The following is an 18,225-nucleotide window of genomic DNA, read 5'->3' as shown; positions in this document are numbered from 1 at the left end:
ACAAAACAGTTGCTTTTTTTTTTTTTTTCAGTTGCTTTTTTTTTAAGAGTTAACTGATGCTCAGAAACTTAAAGAAATAAACTGGGAGAATCACAGGACAGGGAGATAAACACAGCAAGTATATTTACTTCATTGTATAAGGAAAGCATGTCCTTGTACCCCCACCTCCTGCCCCTGGCCTAACCTTGTTCCTCAAATAAATTTGGGGTGAAATACACACTTTGAAGTATTTCATGTCTTATAAGATCCTGTCACATGCTACAACATGGATGGACCCTGAGAACGTTATACTAAGTGAAATAAAGAAGTCACAAAAGGACTGTTACAGCACACTTATAAGGTCTCTCAAGTATTAAAACTGGTCAAAACAGAAAGTAGAATGGTGGTTATCAAGGACTGGGGGGCCGGGGCAAATGGAGAGATGCTGTTTAATGGGTCTGGAATTTCGGTTTTGCAAGATATAAAAGTGATAGAAATCTGTTTCACAGCAACATGAATATACTTAACAGGGCCGAACTGCACATTTAAAAATGGTTGAGATGGTAAGTTTTATGTGTTGGGTTTTTTTTTTTAACCACAATTTAATGCAATTTCATATTTTGGGTTCTTATCCTTCAAGATGAGAAAGATGCTTATTTATCAGTTGGGGCAATGAGCTTCATACAGTCTGGAATGTAAGTTATTCTAAATGTAATCAGGGATCAGTGTCATGTCAACATAGAAGTAGTTTTGTATACGATCTTCCTGCACTGTGAATGCCTCGCCTCAACAAGGAAAGGCTGCCGAATGCCAAGTACAGTAGCCCAGCTGAAAGAAAAACTCACCAGAGGGATGTGGTACAAAGGCCCAAGCACCCCAGTCTTCCTCCTGGCTCAGTCTGGCCAAATGCTGCCTCAGAACTGCCTGGCGGAAGTTTCCCTCATCCTTGTGCTTCCTGTCCTCATCTCCACCTTCAGCAGCCTTGGCCCCGCCTTACCCCTCCTCCCACCAAGCTCTCCTCACACACACACACACACACACACACACCCATGTATGCATGTATGAAGTCCTAGATTTTCTGGGATATTTATTTTTAGGATTGAATATGTCTTTTTTTAAACTCTGTTCATCCTATTATGAGGATTATTATGGTTGCATATAGTTTTATTTTTTTAAAGATTTTATTTATTTACTCATGAGAAATACAGAGAAAGAGAGAGAGAGAGAGGCAGAGACACAGGCAGAGGGAGAAGCAGGCTCCATGCAGGAGCCTCGATCCCGGATCTCCAGGATCATGCCCTGGGCTAAAGGTGGCACTAAACCGCTGAGCCACCCGGGCTGCCCGGTTGCATATAGTTTTAAATGTCTGCCCCAAATATGGTTTTCCTCCAAGTTTTACAATTTTTATTGTCTGGTTTCTGTATAATAAATTTAGTTGTAGGAAAACACCTATCTTATTATAGCAGAACCCCCCCCACACACACACACACACACTCCTCCCATTTTAAGATACAGCTTCAAAAAGTTCTTAGTACCTGCACAGAACACACCTCTACATCTGGAGGATGTGGCCTCGCTTTTTAAAAGGGGAACTCATACTCTCTGAAGCAGAAATGATGCTACAGACACTATGCACAGACATGATCTTGGTCTACTGGCACCGACACTCCCACACATCACAAAATGATTGTTCGTATCTTCACTTTGTAGGCTCAAGGTGACATGACCAGTGGGGGAGGCCGAGCTGGTGTGCTCACCTGTTCTCATTACTTCCCAAATGCCTAAAACCACAGCCCCTGTCTACACAGAGCAGCATACAGACACCACCGTGGAGACCGAGAGTTTAAATATGAACTGGCATCTTCATGAGGAACCAATGGTAAAGCAAAGCAAGGGCCAACCATGAGCCCGAGTGGCACCAGAACGGAAGGCCTGCCAAGCCTATGGCACGTGGCACCCAGCAGAGACTTAACGCCCCATCAGCGGAGGGACCACACACTCCACACACAGTTTGTCTTTAGACCCAAGGCCTGAAGGTTAGGAACAGCAAGCTTTAGAGAAGAGATGGAATCCTTCACTAAGGAACAACATGTTAAGCATCTGGTGTTGCAGGTCTCCTAGGAGAAGTGCAACCTGAACGTCTGAGAAGTGCCTGGAGAAACCCAGAGCAGCTTAGTGATCCACGCGTGACTGGAAGAAGTAGGTGATTGAGCCAGAAACGTGGGCTCGGCTCTTCTGGGCTGCCAAATTTCCTCTTTAGAAGTTTCATTTGGAAGGAGGGAAATTTCACTCCATTTCCATTCTGGCAAAGAGTTCCATTTCAGGCTTCAAACTTAATTTTCTAGACTGGGAGCAGAGCACAAGGCTTAGTAATCACCCTCTGACCATGACTGTGCTGGTGCCTCGCTCACTGCAGGGTACAATAAATCAATCCCCAGGGAAATGTATGTTCTAGATGCCACTGGAAACATCTACCGCGACAGCAACTCCTTTTATCCCTCTGTTTCACCTCATTTAGAGATGTGTGTGTAATAAGCCCTGAAGCCCCTGGGATCGCTTCTTCTAGCCAGAAGCTGCTTTTTAGTACAGAGTCAGGTGGCAAATGGCCACCTCATGTGAGACCTCACTGAAGGGTATTTAAAAAAAAAAAAAAAAATCAAATAATTTTCCTTCGCCAAAGTCTCCACTTTCATTTCTGCTGCATAATTTTTAGGATAACACTTCTTAGAAACAGAAGTCAGTGGCATAATTCTTAGCAAAAGGCAATGTTCTCTTTCCTTTCTTTAACTCCAGGACAGGGCATGGCACTGAGGTGGAAGGTGAGTTTTGGGGTTGGGGCTGACCAAACTCAGGTAGGAGCCCAATTCAACAACAGACCACGCGAATGGAGGGCAGGAGTCACCTAGTGAGAACTTGCAATTCCTGGCTGGAGAAGGCCAGCACTGCTCTATCCTCACAGGGCTGCTCTGAGGCTCACAGCTTCATGCACTGTGCCCGAGCCAGGTGGAACTTGAGCCCATCACAGAAGAACAGCGACCATAGGCCAAGCTATTGCCACTCTTACCGCACATTCAAGGTAGCTGTCTGTATGTCCACCTGGCTACAAGCAGTACAAGCGGGGCCAAATCTGAATAACTAAGTCACAGAAAGAACACCAGGGTAAAAACTCCAGCTGTCAGTGGCCGCCCAGGACTGGTGATGGACAGAATGTTCTAAGATTAGGACTGGGGTGCTGGTGGTGGTACTATGTGAATGCACACACACTATCACACTGCATGCTTCAGAGGAGAAACTGTGTCACGGCAGACTGTTAAGAAAAAGCAGTCAGAAGATCTGGACACTAGGTCCAGTCTAGATCTATTAGCCAGAGTGTGACTTTGCTAAAGCATCTAGCCCTAGGCCAAGGCTTCAGTTCCCTCATCTCTGATATCTGAGGATGGGTTGGGGGGGGATGGGCAGAACCGAAGAAAAGAATCAGTCTAGAGCTTCTGGCACCTTGACTGATAACTCAGCCCAGGTTACTCCGCATAACTTAGCTACATGAGTGTGTAGATCTGCAGAGTCAGGGAGAAGTAAATTTGGCCATAATTAACTACACAGCATGAAATGCAGTCCCCTGAGTGGGATGTGGTTTTTAGCTCTCTGAGAAGAGAGAGGGCCTAGTTCAAACTGTTGCTACCATGTGGCCCAAACCTACACTGACAGGACTGTGTCCTCATCTCTCCTCAAACATCTTTCATGTGCAATTTCACATCTGAAATGTACTTTCAAGGTGTCCATATTCTGGCAGAGACCACTGTTAGTCTTTTTAAAGAAATGGCACATTAAGGGGCATCTTTAAATAGAAAAGACAAAATCTACAACTACCATGGCCACATGTCTGCTGCTGTATTAACACAGGCCAGGTCCAGCATAACCAGACAATGCTCAGACTCCAGCAGGGTCAGCAGGGTCCCACTGAAACACTGCAAGCTGCTGAATATCCTCAACAGAGCTAACAAGGCCTCATGGCTTTGAGATCATCTTAGGCTAACATACAGCCACAATAATTCAAATTTGTTTAAATACTCTTGGTGGAAAGGACAACCTCCAACAACAGCCTGGAGACAGGGTTTTCTTTGTGGAGAGCTCATACTGAATACCACCTTGCAGCCAGCCATTCAGAACATCGGACCACACCAGCCAGCTTCCGTGGCCATTTCCTCTATTCTGGGGACTTGAGAGAGGGTTTCTGATTTTGCTTCAATGAAACATGACCAGCTATCAAATTTGGGATCTGTTCAGTGTGGCATTCAAGGCCTTTCCCTCTTTGGTTCTGGCTCATTTTCAGCCTTCTATCCTGCTATGCCTTACCCCAAATCCTCAGTGATAGCTAACTCTTGCTGTACGTCTAATTTGCAAAGCCCTCGGGGGCATATGCTTTTTGCATACACTGCTCCCTCTGCCTGGAATGCAGCAGGACAACCTGTCAGGACCACTGTGAAAAGTGGAGCATTCTGACAGCATCAACAATGTGAAAAAGCTATTAAAAAGTCTCAAGTAATAAAATAAATTAAAAACACCCCTAATTCCACAGTGGTTATAGCAAGCTTTCACTTTCTATTTTATTAATTTCTGAACTGACGAATGCTTTCACAGACACATTTGACTATATAACTACCCCCTGATTCTTCCCTCTTTCTCCACAAACTATAGGGGACTTTCTACTTTATTCATTTTGGTATTATTTGAATTTCTGGTGTTATGTTTATAATTGGAAAAAATAATGATCTTTTAGACACCTTTTAAAACTGGGTGGATGTGGTGGTCACTGTGGGCTGCCTACTGGGTATCTATTTCCCATTCCTTCTTAGGGAACCTTAATTTTGTGCAGGATGCTAACACTCCTTCTCCAGGCAGTCAGTGGGGCTTGGGAGGCTGACCTTGCCCATCAGATACTCCCATCCCCCTTGCTAGGGATTGGTCAAGAATGCTTACTGGAGCCCAATCAGGGCAGGGCACTAGCAGCAGTAAACGTTAAGTTTTAAAACTGGAATCATCAGCCTAAATGGAGGACTCAGATTCCATGGTTTGGGGGAAGGGGATGGTGAGATTTTTTTTTTCCTGTCTACTATCCACTGGTGGATATGAGGAGTTGAACAGGAACTGTCTGACCTATTCCTTAAAGGGATATTAGACTTAATGTACATTACTGAAAATACTCAAAGAACTGCCTGTTATTTACCTGTGGATTTTCAATACAATCTGGAGTTCAGAGATAAGACACCACACCATAGTCTCAGTAATATCTCCCCTCCCTCTCTAGTTTAATATACCTATGTATATATTAATTAATACAAAATGTTAGCACACAATCCCCATCTTCCAAGGGCTTGCTTAAAGGACAAATGAGAAAGACATTAAAATAGTACAGTGTTAAGTGTTAGGATTAAGGTATCAAGGGGGTTTCTAGAAGACAGAGAAAGATAATCAGAGAAGGCTTCTTAGGAAAGGTAACTCCTGAGCTGAAACTTTATGTGAAAGATGATGAGCAAAGAGGCAAAGGGAAGGGCTCCAGACAGAGAAGTCAGAAAGAATGCAGCAAACATAGGGGAAAGTCTTTTCAACAAATGGTGCTGGGAAAACTGGATGTCCCCATGCAAAGGAAAAAAGGTTGGACCCCAACCTCACACCATTTACAGAAATTCACTCAAAATAAAATAAAGACCTACAATTAAGAGCTAAAAGTATAAAACTCTCAGAAGAAAACATAAGCTTAGGCAATTATTTCTTAGATATGAAATCAAAAGCATAAGGAACAAAAGGAAAAATAGATAAACTGGACTTCATCAAAATTAGAAACTTTTATGCTGAAAATGACACTATCAAGAAAGTGAAAAGATAATTTGCAAAATGGGAGAAAATACATGTAAGTCATATATCTGATTAAGGGACTGGTAGCCAGAATATACACAGAATTCTTACAACTCAATAATATAAAGACGAATAACCCAATGAAAAATTGGGACAAAGAACTTGAATAGACATTTCTCCTTAGAAGACATGCAGATGGACAATGAGCACACAAGAAAGATGCTCATCATTAGTTCACAGGGAAATGCAAATCAAAATCATAGTGGGGCATACCTGGATACAGAAAGGCGGGTAAGGAGACATGGAACTGGGGCAAAGGGTGAGAGCAGAGGATGCTAAAAGGCAACTGGAGCATTATTCCTGTCCCTGTAATCCCAGAAATGGTGTATTTTTAGAAACACCATCCTTGTTCTCAGGTAACTTATATTTTAGATGAGACAACAAAATGCTTAAGTAAATGACTGTATCAGATGGAGTCTGGTAAGTTTCAGAGGCGTTTCCAAGTACCCCTCAGGTTCAGTTGAAAGTCACTGAGTTGGGTACTGCTGGTGCTCAGTATTCAGATCAGGGAATAAACCAGCCTATACTTTCCAGCCAGGGTACTGATACAACTACAGAAAACCACGGAGTCATAGGGCTGGAAGGGATCAGAAAAGTCCTTGATCAACTGTCTGATGCCTAAAGTCTACCCACAGGACCAAACAGTTACCCTGGCTTTGCTTTAAACAGCTCCAGAGATTCGCCACGAAGGTGGTCCATTAATCCCATCTTCAGATGCCTCAGACCATCAAATCCTTCTCCTTTCAGCTTGACTACCATCCCGATTTGTCCGTCTGCCGTTAAGGCTACCTGGGCACAGCTGACCCTCCCAGGGGCCAGGCCTCTGGCTTGTTGACAGTAGCTGCCACATGACCTGTACCAGGTCTTCTCTCCTTCAGGTTATGTTAAGGTTCCCATCCCTTCAAAGGTTCCTCAGGGACATGGTCTTGAGTCTCATCTCTGGTCATCATCAGAAGTCACTAGGACTCCTTGGGGAACCTTACAGAGTAATAGCCATAATGATCAGAGTACTTGTCTGAGCTCTGCAGGGACAAGCAGACCATCCCTGGTCTATGAATGTAGTTTAAGGGAAACAGCTGTAGGCAGCCACAGTACAGGCCTATGCAGATGGTGCAGGCCAGGCACTAAAATGCAAAGTGGATATTACCCCAGGTGTTACTAAAACACATCCTCCCCATCTTGTACTTATGAAATGGTATGTGGGACCCCTGCACGCAAGAGCTCCCATCTCTCTTCAATTAACACAGACTCGAGAGTGATTATCTTTGCAGGTGGTCAGATGGCCAATAGCGTGATTAATTAAATGGACAGGAGAAAGAGGCCACAAAGAGAATGTGGACAAGCATAGCATAGAAGCAAAGAGAAGAGTTCACAGCTATCAGGACGTGTGCAAGGCCAGCTGGAGAGGGAAGCAGAAGGCCCAAGCAGAGACATCAGATGCATCCTGCTCCACCAAAACAGATGTACTGATGCTGGTGAAATGAACAGTCAGCAAACCTCTGGGGATGGAGTCAGCACAGAAGGAAGGCTCTGGGAGACACGACGGTTCTGCAGAGGCCACGCTGCACATTTATTAATTGTACTCTTTTCATTTCCTTGTTTACATCTGCCTGTCTCACAGAGCATGTGAGACACTTCCAAGAACATACAGATGGAAGTAAAAACAGGTTAGAACCCAGACTAGATAGGATCCCTGGGTGGCGCAGCGGTTTGGTGCCTGCCTTTGGCCCAGGGCGCGATCCTGGAGACCCGGGATCGAATTCCACGTCGGGCTCCGGTGCATGGAGCCTGCTTCTCCCTCTGCCTATGTCTCTGCCTCTCTCTCTCTCTCTCTCTCTCTCTGTGACTATCATAAATAAATAAAAAATAAATAAAAAATAAAGTTCTAAAAAAAAAAAAGAACCTAGACTAGAAAAGGAGCTCCATGTACATTATCTTATTCAACTTTAAGGGCTGCCCTGTCGCACAGTTGCTGTTGTCTACATTTCAGCGCTGAGAAAAGTGAACTCAAAACAGTTAAGTCACTTGCCTGAGGTCTCATCTTTGACTCAGTGGCATTTAGACTTGAACCTAGGTCAGAAATTTAAACTTCCTCCTCTCTGCATTACCCTGCCTAGAACTTCTGGCTCCTTCTGTGGGTACCCCCTAACCAGGCAGACAGCAGGCAGCAGGAGCTCGGACTCTGCAACCAGGCTGCTGAGTCCAAGTCCCAACCCCACCACTGATGAGTGAAGGTCATCTGAAACAGGCTACTTATTCTCCTGCCTGCCATCGCCTCAGCTGTGAGGTAAGGACAGCTCCCATCATGAGGGTTAAATGAGTTGATATTGCTAACGTACTTTTAGAACAGCTACACAGTATACAGAAAACTAGATTAACCGAATTGGTTAACTTAACCAGATGTGAACTTGGGCAAGCGGCTTAACCTCCCAGCCATCATCTGTCAGAGGTACAAATACTAAAATATCTCCCCATTGAGACAATTATAAAGCGTCCACACATGTTGGTCACTGTTGCTATGCTACTGGACTTCAAATCATCTCTTCCTTCACCCAGGACTGAACATTATTGGATTGTTTAACCACTCAAATAATCCGTGAAATTAGCATTTAATAGGTCAATTGATTCAGATAAATATAAATTGAAGGAAAAAAGCTTGAAATACAGTTTAAAATCATTAAAATGAAAAATAACCCCCAGAAATGATGTGATGCTAAAAGAACTTGATCCTGTTCTAAGTACGTGTACGCTGCCAATATCACAGCATGGTGCCCCCATGCCAGGTGCCCTAGAATGGGTCACATGCAACTCACCTCCCTCAAAGACTTCAGTAAATGAAGAATACTGTGGGGTGGGTGGGTGGGTGAGTTGGTTATTTGGTTTTTTGCAGGGCAGTGGGGAAAGGCTGTCTCTGATTTTGGAGTACTAAGATAGTGTTTTCCCTGTTTAAAACTTTCACGAGTACTTATTTAGAACCCTTTAGAAATGACATTTCTGTTTAAGTATAAGCTTGGAAATGTTTTAATTTAAACCACACCAATGGCATATCTAACCTTTACACGGTCTGGGTCCACATAATGCATTTTTTTCATGTCACATTCTTCAGTAGTATAATTTAACTTGAGAATATAAAGGATCCACACTCCAAACACAAGCAATGTACACCTGGAAAAAAAATCAATTAGGTATAATGAGGCAGTTATGGGATAATCAAGAGAAATCATATGAAGTAAGTGAAAACCTACCCCCAGACTGAGTTTGCCTGCCATGTAACATCAAAGGACAATCTTTAAGGCATAATAAGCATAAGACATGAATCACAATGCAGACCACTGGACTTTATAAAACCAAGTAATAGCTTCTGAGTAACAGAATCTCAGCCTCCATTTTTTGCCACTCTAAAATATTGCCGGTCTATCAAATACTGTATGATTCCACTTATATGAAGCACATCGTCAAAAGTTGCAGAGACAAAAAGTAGAACAGTGGCTGCTAGGGGCCAAGGGGAGGGGAGGGATTTAGTGTTTAATGGGTAGAGAGTGTCGGTTTTATAAGATGCAAAGAGTTCTGGAGGTGGATAGTGTGATGGCTGCATAACAATGTGAATGCATTTACTATCACTGAACTGTATACTTAGAAATGGTTAAGATGGTAAATATTATGTTCTGGGTATTTTACCACAATAAAAAAAAACAGGGGAAAATACTGGGAGCCCTTAGAAAAATAAGAAGACAAACATTCTACTCATTATTTTTCTAAAGATTCTACCCAGAAATGAGGCTTAACTGACGTGAGAGAGAACCACCAGTCACCCTTAAGACCATCTACAAAAACTGCTTTTAGAGATCTGACAAATTCCTATCATTATATAGCTTAAAATAAACACACACACACACACACACACACACACACACACACACACAGGATTAGGAGAAAAGAAATGAGCCTAGTCCTGGTTCTTGAAACCTCATTTTATTTTGTTTTGTTTAAAATTATTTATTATTTAGAAAGAACAAGCACAAGGGGGGGGGGGTGGCGGGGCATGCAGGGGCAGAGAGAGAATCTCAAGCAGACTCTTCGCTGAGCACGAAGCCTGACTGGGGGCTTGACCCCACAACCCATCAGATTATGACCTGAGTTGTACCCAAGAACCTCTAAAAACCTCATTAAAAAAAAAATTTAATTAATTCATTTGAGAAAGAGAGGGAGAGAGAAAGAGAGTAAACACGGGCCAAGGGAGAGGGGCAGAGGTAGAGGGAGAAGTAGGCTTCCCAATGAGCAGGGAGCCCAGTGGGACTCAATCCTAGGACCCTGGGATCATGACCTGAGCTAAAGGCAGACACTTAACTGACTAGGCCACCCAAGCACCCCTAGAAACCTCATTTTTTAAATAAGCTTCCCAAGTGATACTGACAAACTAAAAGTAAAAATAAATAAATGGAAGTTTAAGAACCATTTCTTTAAATAATGTCACAAAATAAAGTAAAGGAATAACCTGAATAAGAAAATGATCTCTTTTCTCTCTTTTTTATAAAGATTTTATTTATTTATTCATGAGAGATATATAGAGAGAGGCAGGGACATGGGCAGAGGGAGAAGCAGACTCCTCACTGAGCAGGGAGCCCTATGCGGGACTCGATCCCAGGACTCCGGGATCATGGCCTGAGCTGGAAGGAGATGCTCAACCACAGCTACCCACAGCCACAGGTGTCCAATGATCTCTTTTCTAAAGAAAGGGGTAGTTTTATTTTATTTTATTTTTTATTGGTGTTCAATTTACTAACATACAGAATAACCCCCAGTGCCCGTCACCCATTCACTCCCACCCCCCGCCCTCCTCCCCTTCTACCACCCCTAGTTCGTTTCCCAGAGTTAGCAGTCTTTACGTTCTGTCTCCTTTTCTGATATTTCCCACACATTTCTTCTCCCTTCTCTTATATTCAAGAAAGGGGTAGTTTTAAAAATACAGCATCTAGCACAATATACTATATACAATAGATGCTAAATATTTCTTACTATTTGAGGAGGATGATGTAGGAAAGTATTGCTAGGAAGTGTTTTCCAGACTTCTTGATTCTTCTTTCAACAGGCTCTCCCATGAAAACCTGGACAAGCATCCTAATTTTTCCCTGGGATTGAGTACACCGCTAAATGAATAGGATGCTACCAGCTGTGTAAAAGTCAGGGGTGGGTAACATATACATGCACACGCGCACACACACACACACACACACACAATTTCTTATGTACACAAGATTGGTAACATTGGTTATCTTTAAGTGGGAGGCAAGAATGAGGGTGTATTTTACTGAGTACTTTGAATACCTTTGAATTTTAAATCTTGTGAATGTAGTATCACTTGCTCCTCTCCCTAGCCCCCCAAAAAGGTATCACATTTGGTGCATATAATAATTCCCTTATCTTGATTACAAATGAACAAACAAACAAGGCAGGAAAGAAGGACAGCACTGAGGACACTGTACTAGAATGCCTGGTTGTGAGTCTTTCAACCCCACACTGTAGCTAACATGAACCCAGGTCGACCTCATTTGCTGCCATGGGCCAGCACCTAACACAGCGCCAAGCATGTCAGGCCTCATTAAATACTGAGTGATGATAAAAGGAGATGGAAAATATTAATGCACACTTCTTTTTCCTATCTTCCTTCTCCTACACCTACTACATAAGGGGTATTTTCAAAAGGGTGATTTTTTTTAAGATTTTATTTATTTGAAAAAGAGAGTGTGTGCACAAGTGAGGGGTAGGTACAGAGGGAGAGGGAGAGAGAGAAGTAGACTGCCTACTGAGTAGGGAGCTCGAGGTGGGGCTCAATCCCAGGACTCTGGGATCATGACCTGAGCTGAAAGCTTAACCAACTGAGCCACCCAGGTGCCCTAAAGGGGTGATTTTCAACCTGATTTGGCTGCTAATCAGCCAAATGTAACCGCCAAGTCCCTCCCTTAACAATTATAACACTCATTAGGATATAAGGGTGACCTGGTTGAAACACCTGTCATTTTTCTGGGTTTAATATTTAAGGCTCTTCAAAAGCCTGTAAGGGGACTTTAATTAACCATATTTTTAGATTAACTTAAAATAGCTAAGGGGAGGGATCCCTGGGTGGCGCAGCGGTTTGGCGCCTGCCTTTGGCCCAGGGCGCGATCCTGGAGATTCAGGATCAAGTCCCACATCGGGCTCCCGGTGCATGGAGCCTGCTTCTCCCTCTGCCTCTCTCTCTCTCTCTCTCTCTCTCTCTCTCTCTCTCTCTGTGACTATCATAAATAAATAAAAAAAATTTTAAAAAAATAGCTAAGGGGAAAAGCCCTCATTTGTTATGTAAGGGCAGGAAGGGTACACGTAAGAGCCACTCTCTCTAAGGCAGTGAGGCCTGGGGACAGGGCCTGGGAGCTTCCTGGCTGGCGCTGCCCTCTCACAAAGTATAAACCCAGACATCTGTGTACCAAACCTTCACTTGAATGTCCCTTTATATGACGTTCTGACCAAGTATGAGAGCTATCCCCTTTGGGTCCCACTACAATCTTCTCCCAGTTTCCCACAGCTGACCCAGCCAGGGGGATCGGAAGACCCGAGGGCTCATACTTACTTAAGGATGTCTTTTAACAACAAGTTGGGTCTTCTCATCTTGTTTTGAGCTCGGGTGTACCATTGCAGAGAGGGTCTTGAGCGATCGCTTCTCAGTTTTACATAGTTATACTCACTGGGCATTGCTGTGAAGAGAAGGAAAGCCAAAGGGAAGGAAAGGAGGGAGGTGATGTTTATAAAAAGACTTTAGGGGGGCATATCCATGGCATAGAATACTACTCAGCAATAAAAAAGAATAAACTAGTGATATACCCAACAACCTGAATGAATGAATGAATGAATGAATGAATCTAAGGTAACTATGCTGAGCCATGTAAACTAACAGTTTACATACTGTATGATTCTATGTATATAACATTCTTGAAATGTCAAAATTACAGAAATGGAGAACAGATTAGTAGTTGTCAGGAGTTATAGATGGGTAAGCTGAGGGTGGCAGGATCCTTGTGATGATGGAAATACTGTGTTTTGACTGTATCATCAATATTCTAGCTGTGATATTATACTATGGCTTTGCAAGATGCTGCCAGTGGGGGAAACTGAGCAAGGGGTACAAGGGATCTCTCTGTATTATTTTTTATAACTGCACATGAACCTAGTTATCACCAAATAAAAAGTCTAATGTTTTTCAAGAGCCTTTAGCTTTTAGAGGTGCATACAGAACTATTTACAGATAAACAGGAGAAATGAGGTCTGCTTCCAAAAAGTCAGGGAGGGAATAAGAGTGGACATGGGGGAACAGATAAGACAACATTAGCTTTACACTGCTTAAGTGTAAAAGCTGGGCATGGGGTACATGGGGCTCATTATACAATATTCTCATGCTTTTGTACATTTGAAGTTCTCTATAATAAAAAAAAGTTTAAAGAGGAAGTGTTATATTAAAAACAAAAGTATTACACTAAGAAAAAAATGGCAATTTTCAAAGACATTTTTCTCTTAAAAATTATATGTTGAGTATACCTGTCTACTTATTCTTTTGAATTAACTGTGTTTTCAAATTTTCAATTTCTAAATAATATTCGAACGGGTACTGTAATAGAAATCAGTATGTCTACCCCTGTATAAGTTTCCCCCTTCCTGACACCTGGGTGGCTCAGTGGTTGAGCGCCTGCCTTCAGCCCAGGGCATGATCCTGGAGTCCCAGAATCGAGTCCCACATGGGGCTCCAGGCATGGAGCCTGCTTCTCCCTCTGCCCATGTCTCTGCCTCTCTATCTCTCTATGTCTCTCATGAATAGATGAATAAAATCTTTAAAAGAAAAAAAAAGTTTTTTTCCCTTTCCCCTCAACTGGGTTAAACGCTGGATTTTTTAGCTGGGTGCGTGGCCTCCTAGCATAAAGACTACATTTCCTAGCCTCCCTTGGAAATAGGTGTGGCCTCACGACTAAGTTCTAGCCAATGGGATACGAGCAAAAGTGACTTGTACAACTTCTAAGGTGTCTTCCCCGGCATACACCTTTCCCCTTTTTCCTGCTGGCTGAAATACTGACCCAGGATGAGCCACTGTGGACCCTACCTAGAGCTCACCAGCAAGGGCTAGTGGGGTAGTGACAGAGAAGGGGCCTGGGTCCCTGTACAACCCTAAGGACAGAGATGCTATTCCACCTTGGATTGCCTGCCTCTGGGCTGTTGTAAGATGGAGAAATAAACTTCTGTCTTGCTTCAGCAATTGTTAATTAAAAGTGAAACCATAGCTTACTAATATAGGCGTTTATCATATTATGCTATTATGATATAAACTTACATGTTAAGCAATAATATCTTTACTATAGATTTCCAGTCAAGAGGCAGTAATATGTTAGTAGACACTTTATTTCCATTAAAGTTGTGTCATTTCCTTTGAAAAAAATCTTTTATCAAATCAACTTTCAAGTATTGTTTTTGCTACTGGAAACAATCTCTCCCTCAACTGCAACTCTCACTGTTACCGCTACTCCAAATTAAGAATTTTTGTAGATATGTATCCTCCTGAATAGTTTCAAAAAACAGTGCCAAGGACCTCACTAGTAAACCCCTGCTGAAGAACAAGTGAGACCCGGAAGGTTTTTTCAGACACAACATCACGGTTACTTAAATGCATGGCCAGTCAAGTGATGGGAACCTGCAGGCTATCTGTAACCAGTACATACAGAAAACAGACATTTCTAAGCTGTCCGGGTTTTTACAACCAGAATGACCCACAATTCACAGTGAGGTGGACCTCCAGCCAACACAGTGACTGCAGTGTCAGAGAGAAATGGTTTCCACCTCTTCCTATTGCTGGTGCCCTGGACAGCGCTGTCCTGCAGGCCACACGCCCATGAACTTCCCTTCCCACACTGGCCAGCTGGCTTCCCGCTGAGTTGTGATTGTGGGACATGCAGGTAGAAAACTGGAAGACAGCACGAAGAGGCAACCTTCCCGGTCCCCTTATTCAGCACGGCCTCTGGCAGGGGCAGTGACAGTCACAGGCAAGAGAGGGTGACTCCACATGACTCTAGCAGCACTGGTGGCATCCAGTATCCTCAATTTCTCCTGGAGAAAAGCGATGGCACTTCCAGCAGCTTTATTATGAGTACAAGCCTCAGCCCAGAGTGACAGAAGACTCCTGACCTAACACTTCTACATCTCTCTCTCTCTCTCGATGTTATTTATTTATTTGAGAGAGGGAGAGCACGAGTAGGGTGAGGTGGAAAGGGAGAGAGAATCTCAAGCAGACTCCAAGCCAAGTGCAGAGCCCGAAACAGGGCTCAATCTTACAGTGCTGAGATCATGACATGTACCTGCTGGTTGTTGCTACTATTATCACACAGAAAGGGAACCTATAGACACCCAGTCTCATTTGACAGGATTTATCTGTTGGGGCTTTAAGGCTCTTGTGTCTTTTGATCACCCTTACTTCTAGCTGTAAGTTTGGCCCTAGCTCTATTATGGAGTTCTCTCTTCCATCCATTCCCTTTCCCTTTCCCTTTCTGGTGTTTCTGGAGAAGCAACACCCTCCTGGAGCTCCTCACACACTCCCCCAGGGTCAGGTCCTACCCAGCATCCTCTCTCCCCTCTCACCCCTTTCTCACCCTGCAGAACCTCTAAATGCTCAGTGTTCACTGGCCCCTGTCACTGTTCCCATCCTATCTATCTTCCTTCACTCCATCTGCACACGTCTGGGATATCTTGCAACCGTACTTCCTCTAAAACCTCTTGAACCTTCCCTTAAACCCCCCTATGCACATCTTCTAACTCCAAGGTCCCGGTCTCCACCCCCAGCACAGCCTTTTCCTTGTCCCACAAATACTTACTGCAAGGCTTCACCACCTGCCTTTCACTCACCTCCTCAAGAGAGAGATTCCCAGACCCTTGTCTCTGTGCAGACCTCTCACCTAAGCTCAGACTATGCGTCCAATAACCTGCCTGCTATCTTCACCTCAGACAACATTACAGAGGAGAACCTGGTATTTTCCCCTATTCCTTATATCATTTGGAAGCTGTGCTATCCAAGCTAAAAATCTCCATGACAGACATTTTCAACTCAGGCTTCTAACTTTCATTCCCAGCCTCAACCAATCTCCAGGGCCTCTCGATCATACCTTCCTGAACTTCTCATGCCCATTGACATTCCCCAGCGTTCAAGTCCCTGGACTCTCTCTGTCTTGATTCTGTCCCCTCAAAGCCATCTCTCTAAAATATATATCTGTTTAATGGTTTCTAGCTCATCTCAGGTTTTATGACTCCAGGGACAAACCTGTCACAGTCTGGCCCCTGTTAGAAGCCCGGATGTGCCAGATTGCTACCTCAGTGCCTTTGTACATGATGTTACCTTCAGTCTGGAATTCCAGTGGGAACCCCCAACAATCTGCTTGGTGAATCACTTTTCATCCTTAAAACCTTCTCCTCTGTGAAGATCATTTTTCAACATCATGGCTGTCCCTGGACACTTCCCCATCTTTGCTTACTGCAATGAGCTGACACTGTCTGTGTATATTTAAGGTCTCCTCTACCACTTTGCAAGCACTTGGAGAATGAGCTGCAGGGCCAGAACTTTGTTCATCTTTGTATCCCCAACACTTAGGATAGAACTTGGCACACAGCAGATCCTTAGGGAACATTTCGCATTGAATGGAATGTGTGTTGCATGCCTGTGACCTGTCATCAAACAACATAAGCATCCCCCTAAAAACGTATTTTCCGCAAATGCCTACAATAAAAACTGAAACTGAACGCTAACAAATTATAATAGCAAAGAATGAAGCATAAGCTCTACTGAAACATCTAAAATGTTCAAAACCAGGAAATCTGTTGGTAAATTATCACTGCAAGTCATCACTGCAGAATCTGTGGAATCTATGACCACAGCCTCAGCATCACCTGGGGGCAAGTGTGAAATGCAGAGTCTCAGGCCCCCCAGATCTGCTAAATCAGGGAATTCATATGAATATTAAAGTTTGAGAAGCACTAGCTTGTAGTATCTGATATGTACACTTATTGACACAGATACTGTAAGAAAAAAAGGAATTTTATAAAAATGTATAGAAATATACATAGAAATCATGTTCCATTCATGGATGTTTCCATTCAAGGTAAGAGAATCTGACTGCCCACTGAGTTTCATCAAGTCATCCTACTTGATCTTGGAAGGTATTCTTCAGATTTACAAGAGACTATGCAGATTCCATGCTCTTCAACATCACAAAAGGTTGGGTCATCTTCACAAATATACAACTGTCATACGGCTAGCTAGGTGGCCTTGAGATGCTCCCTCAGAGAACCTGGGATTTACCAGTTTATAGTCTTTTTTAGTTCTGCAACATCCACAGTTCATTTATTTCTTTCAAATGTAATGTTCTATTTGGTGGAGGAGGGGTTGCTTAATGTTATACAAACATTAAGCCATGGGCATGTTTTGTTAATTATTGCATAACTGTACCATTAATCCCAAAAGTAATTATACTTTAAGCTAACAAAACGATCCAAATGCAGAAGACTGTTTACATATTCCATAGGTGTATATAGGCATAAAGGTATTTAGAAGGAGACATACTTACAGGTTATCGACAATTATGGGTTAGTTCATTTTTAATTTTGCATTCTTTTTATATTACCTGAATTCTGTGCATTACTACTTTTATTTTTGAAAGCTTATAAAGATATTTTCATGGGAGGAGGCTCCTTACCCTATGATGAAAAGAAATTTGAAAACCACTCCAACAAAAAAATATTCCTAGGAACCCTAAAAGCATCTCTTTAGTGTGTTAGTGACAGTATCTCATAAAGTATTTAAAGGCAAAAAGTAGAAACTAAGTTACTATTTTGGGGGGAAGTCTGCTGAGCTAGAAAAAACATATATTTGAGAGAAGCAAAATGAAGAACATTGACACTCAGCAAGTCCAGTCTGTCTGAGGAGCAGAGACTGAGCTCCCCCTGCCATTCTATGGAAGTCTCATGCCCAACTCTATTTGAGCACCAGGGGGTTTCAAAACACTGGTGAGTGAAATTAGTGGATAAACGAAGGATGAGAGAGGCCCTCCTAGAGCTTCAGCGGGCTCCGGCTCACCTGCTCTAGCCCGGCACTGTGGCATCTGCTGGAGAAGCAGGGTGTGATAAACATTTCTGCACACTAAAGCCACCCCTGCCCAACTTGTGCATGCACACACACACACACACACACACACACACACATAGACTGTATTTGCTTTGGAGATCTGGACCCTCTCTGCTCCATTCATTTATCTAATGTGAAGAATGCTTAGTTTA

General features: G+C 43.1%; 1 protein-coding gene across 2 annotated transcripts in view; it reads right to left on the bottom strand.

Moving 5' to 3' along the window:
• ST3GAL5 (ST3 beta-galactoside alpha-2,3-sialyltransferase 5) overlaps positions 1-18,225 on the bottom strand; it is a 51,485-nt gene that overhangs the window by 13,698 nt on the left and 19,562 nt on the right. For both annotated transcript variants that reach the window (XM_038561552.1, XM_038561553.1), the window contains exons 2-3: positions 12,497-12,620; positions 8,946-9,057 (exon numbers count right to left, since the gene is read on the bottom strand). In XM_038561552.1, the coding sequence (XP_038417480.1) occupies positions 8,946-9,057; positions 12,497-12,620 (236 nt within the window). The remainder of the gene's footprint in view (positions 1-8,945; positions 9,058-12,496; positions 12,621-18,225) is intronic.

This window comes from Canis lupus, chromosome 17 (assembly GCF_011100685.1).
Source record: "Canis lupus familiaris isolate Mischka breed German Shepherd chromosome 17, alternate assembly UU_Cfam_GSD_1.0, whole genome shotgun sequence".
Classification (NCBI taxonomy): Eukaryota; Metazoa; Chordata; class Mammalia; order Carnivora; family Canidae; genus Canis; species Canis lupus.
This window is presented reverse-complemented; position numbering and strand designations above follow the sequence as displayed.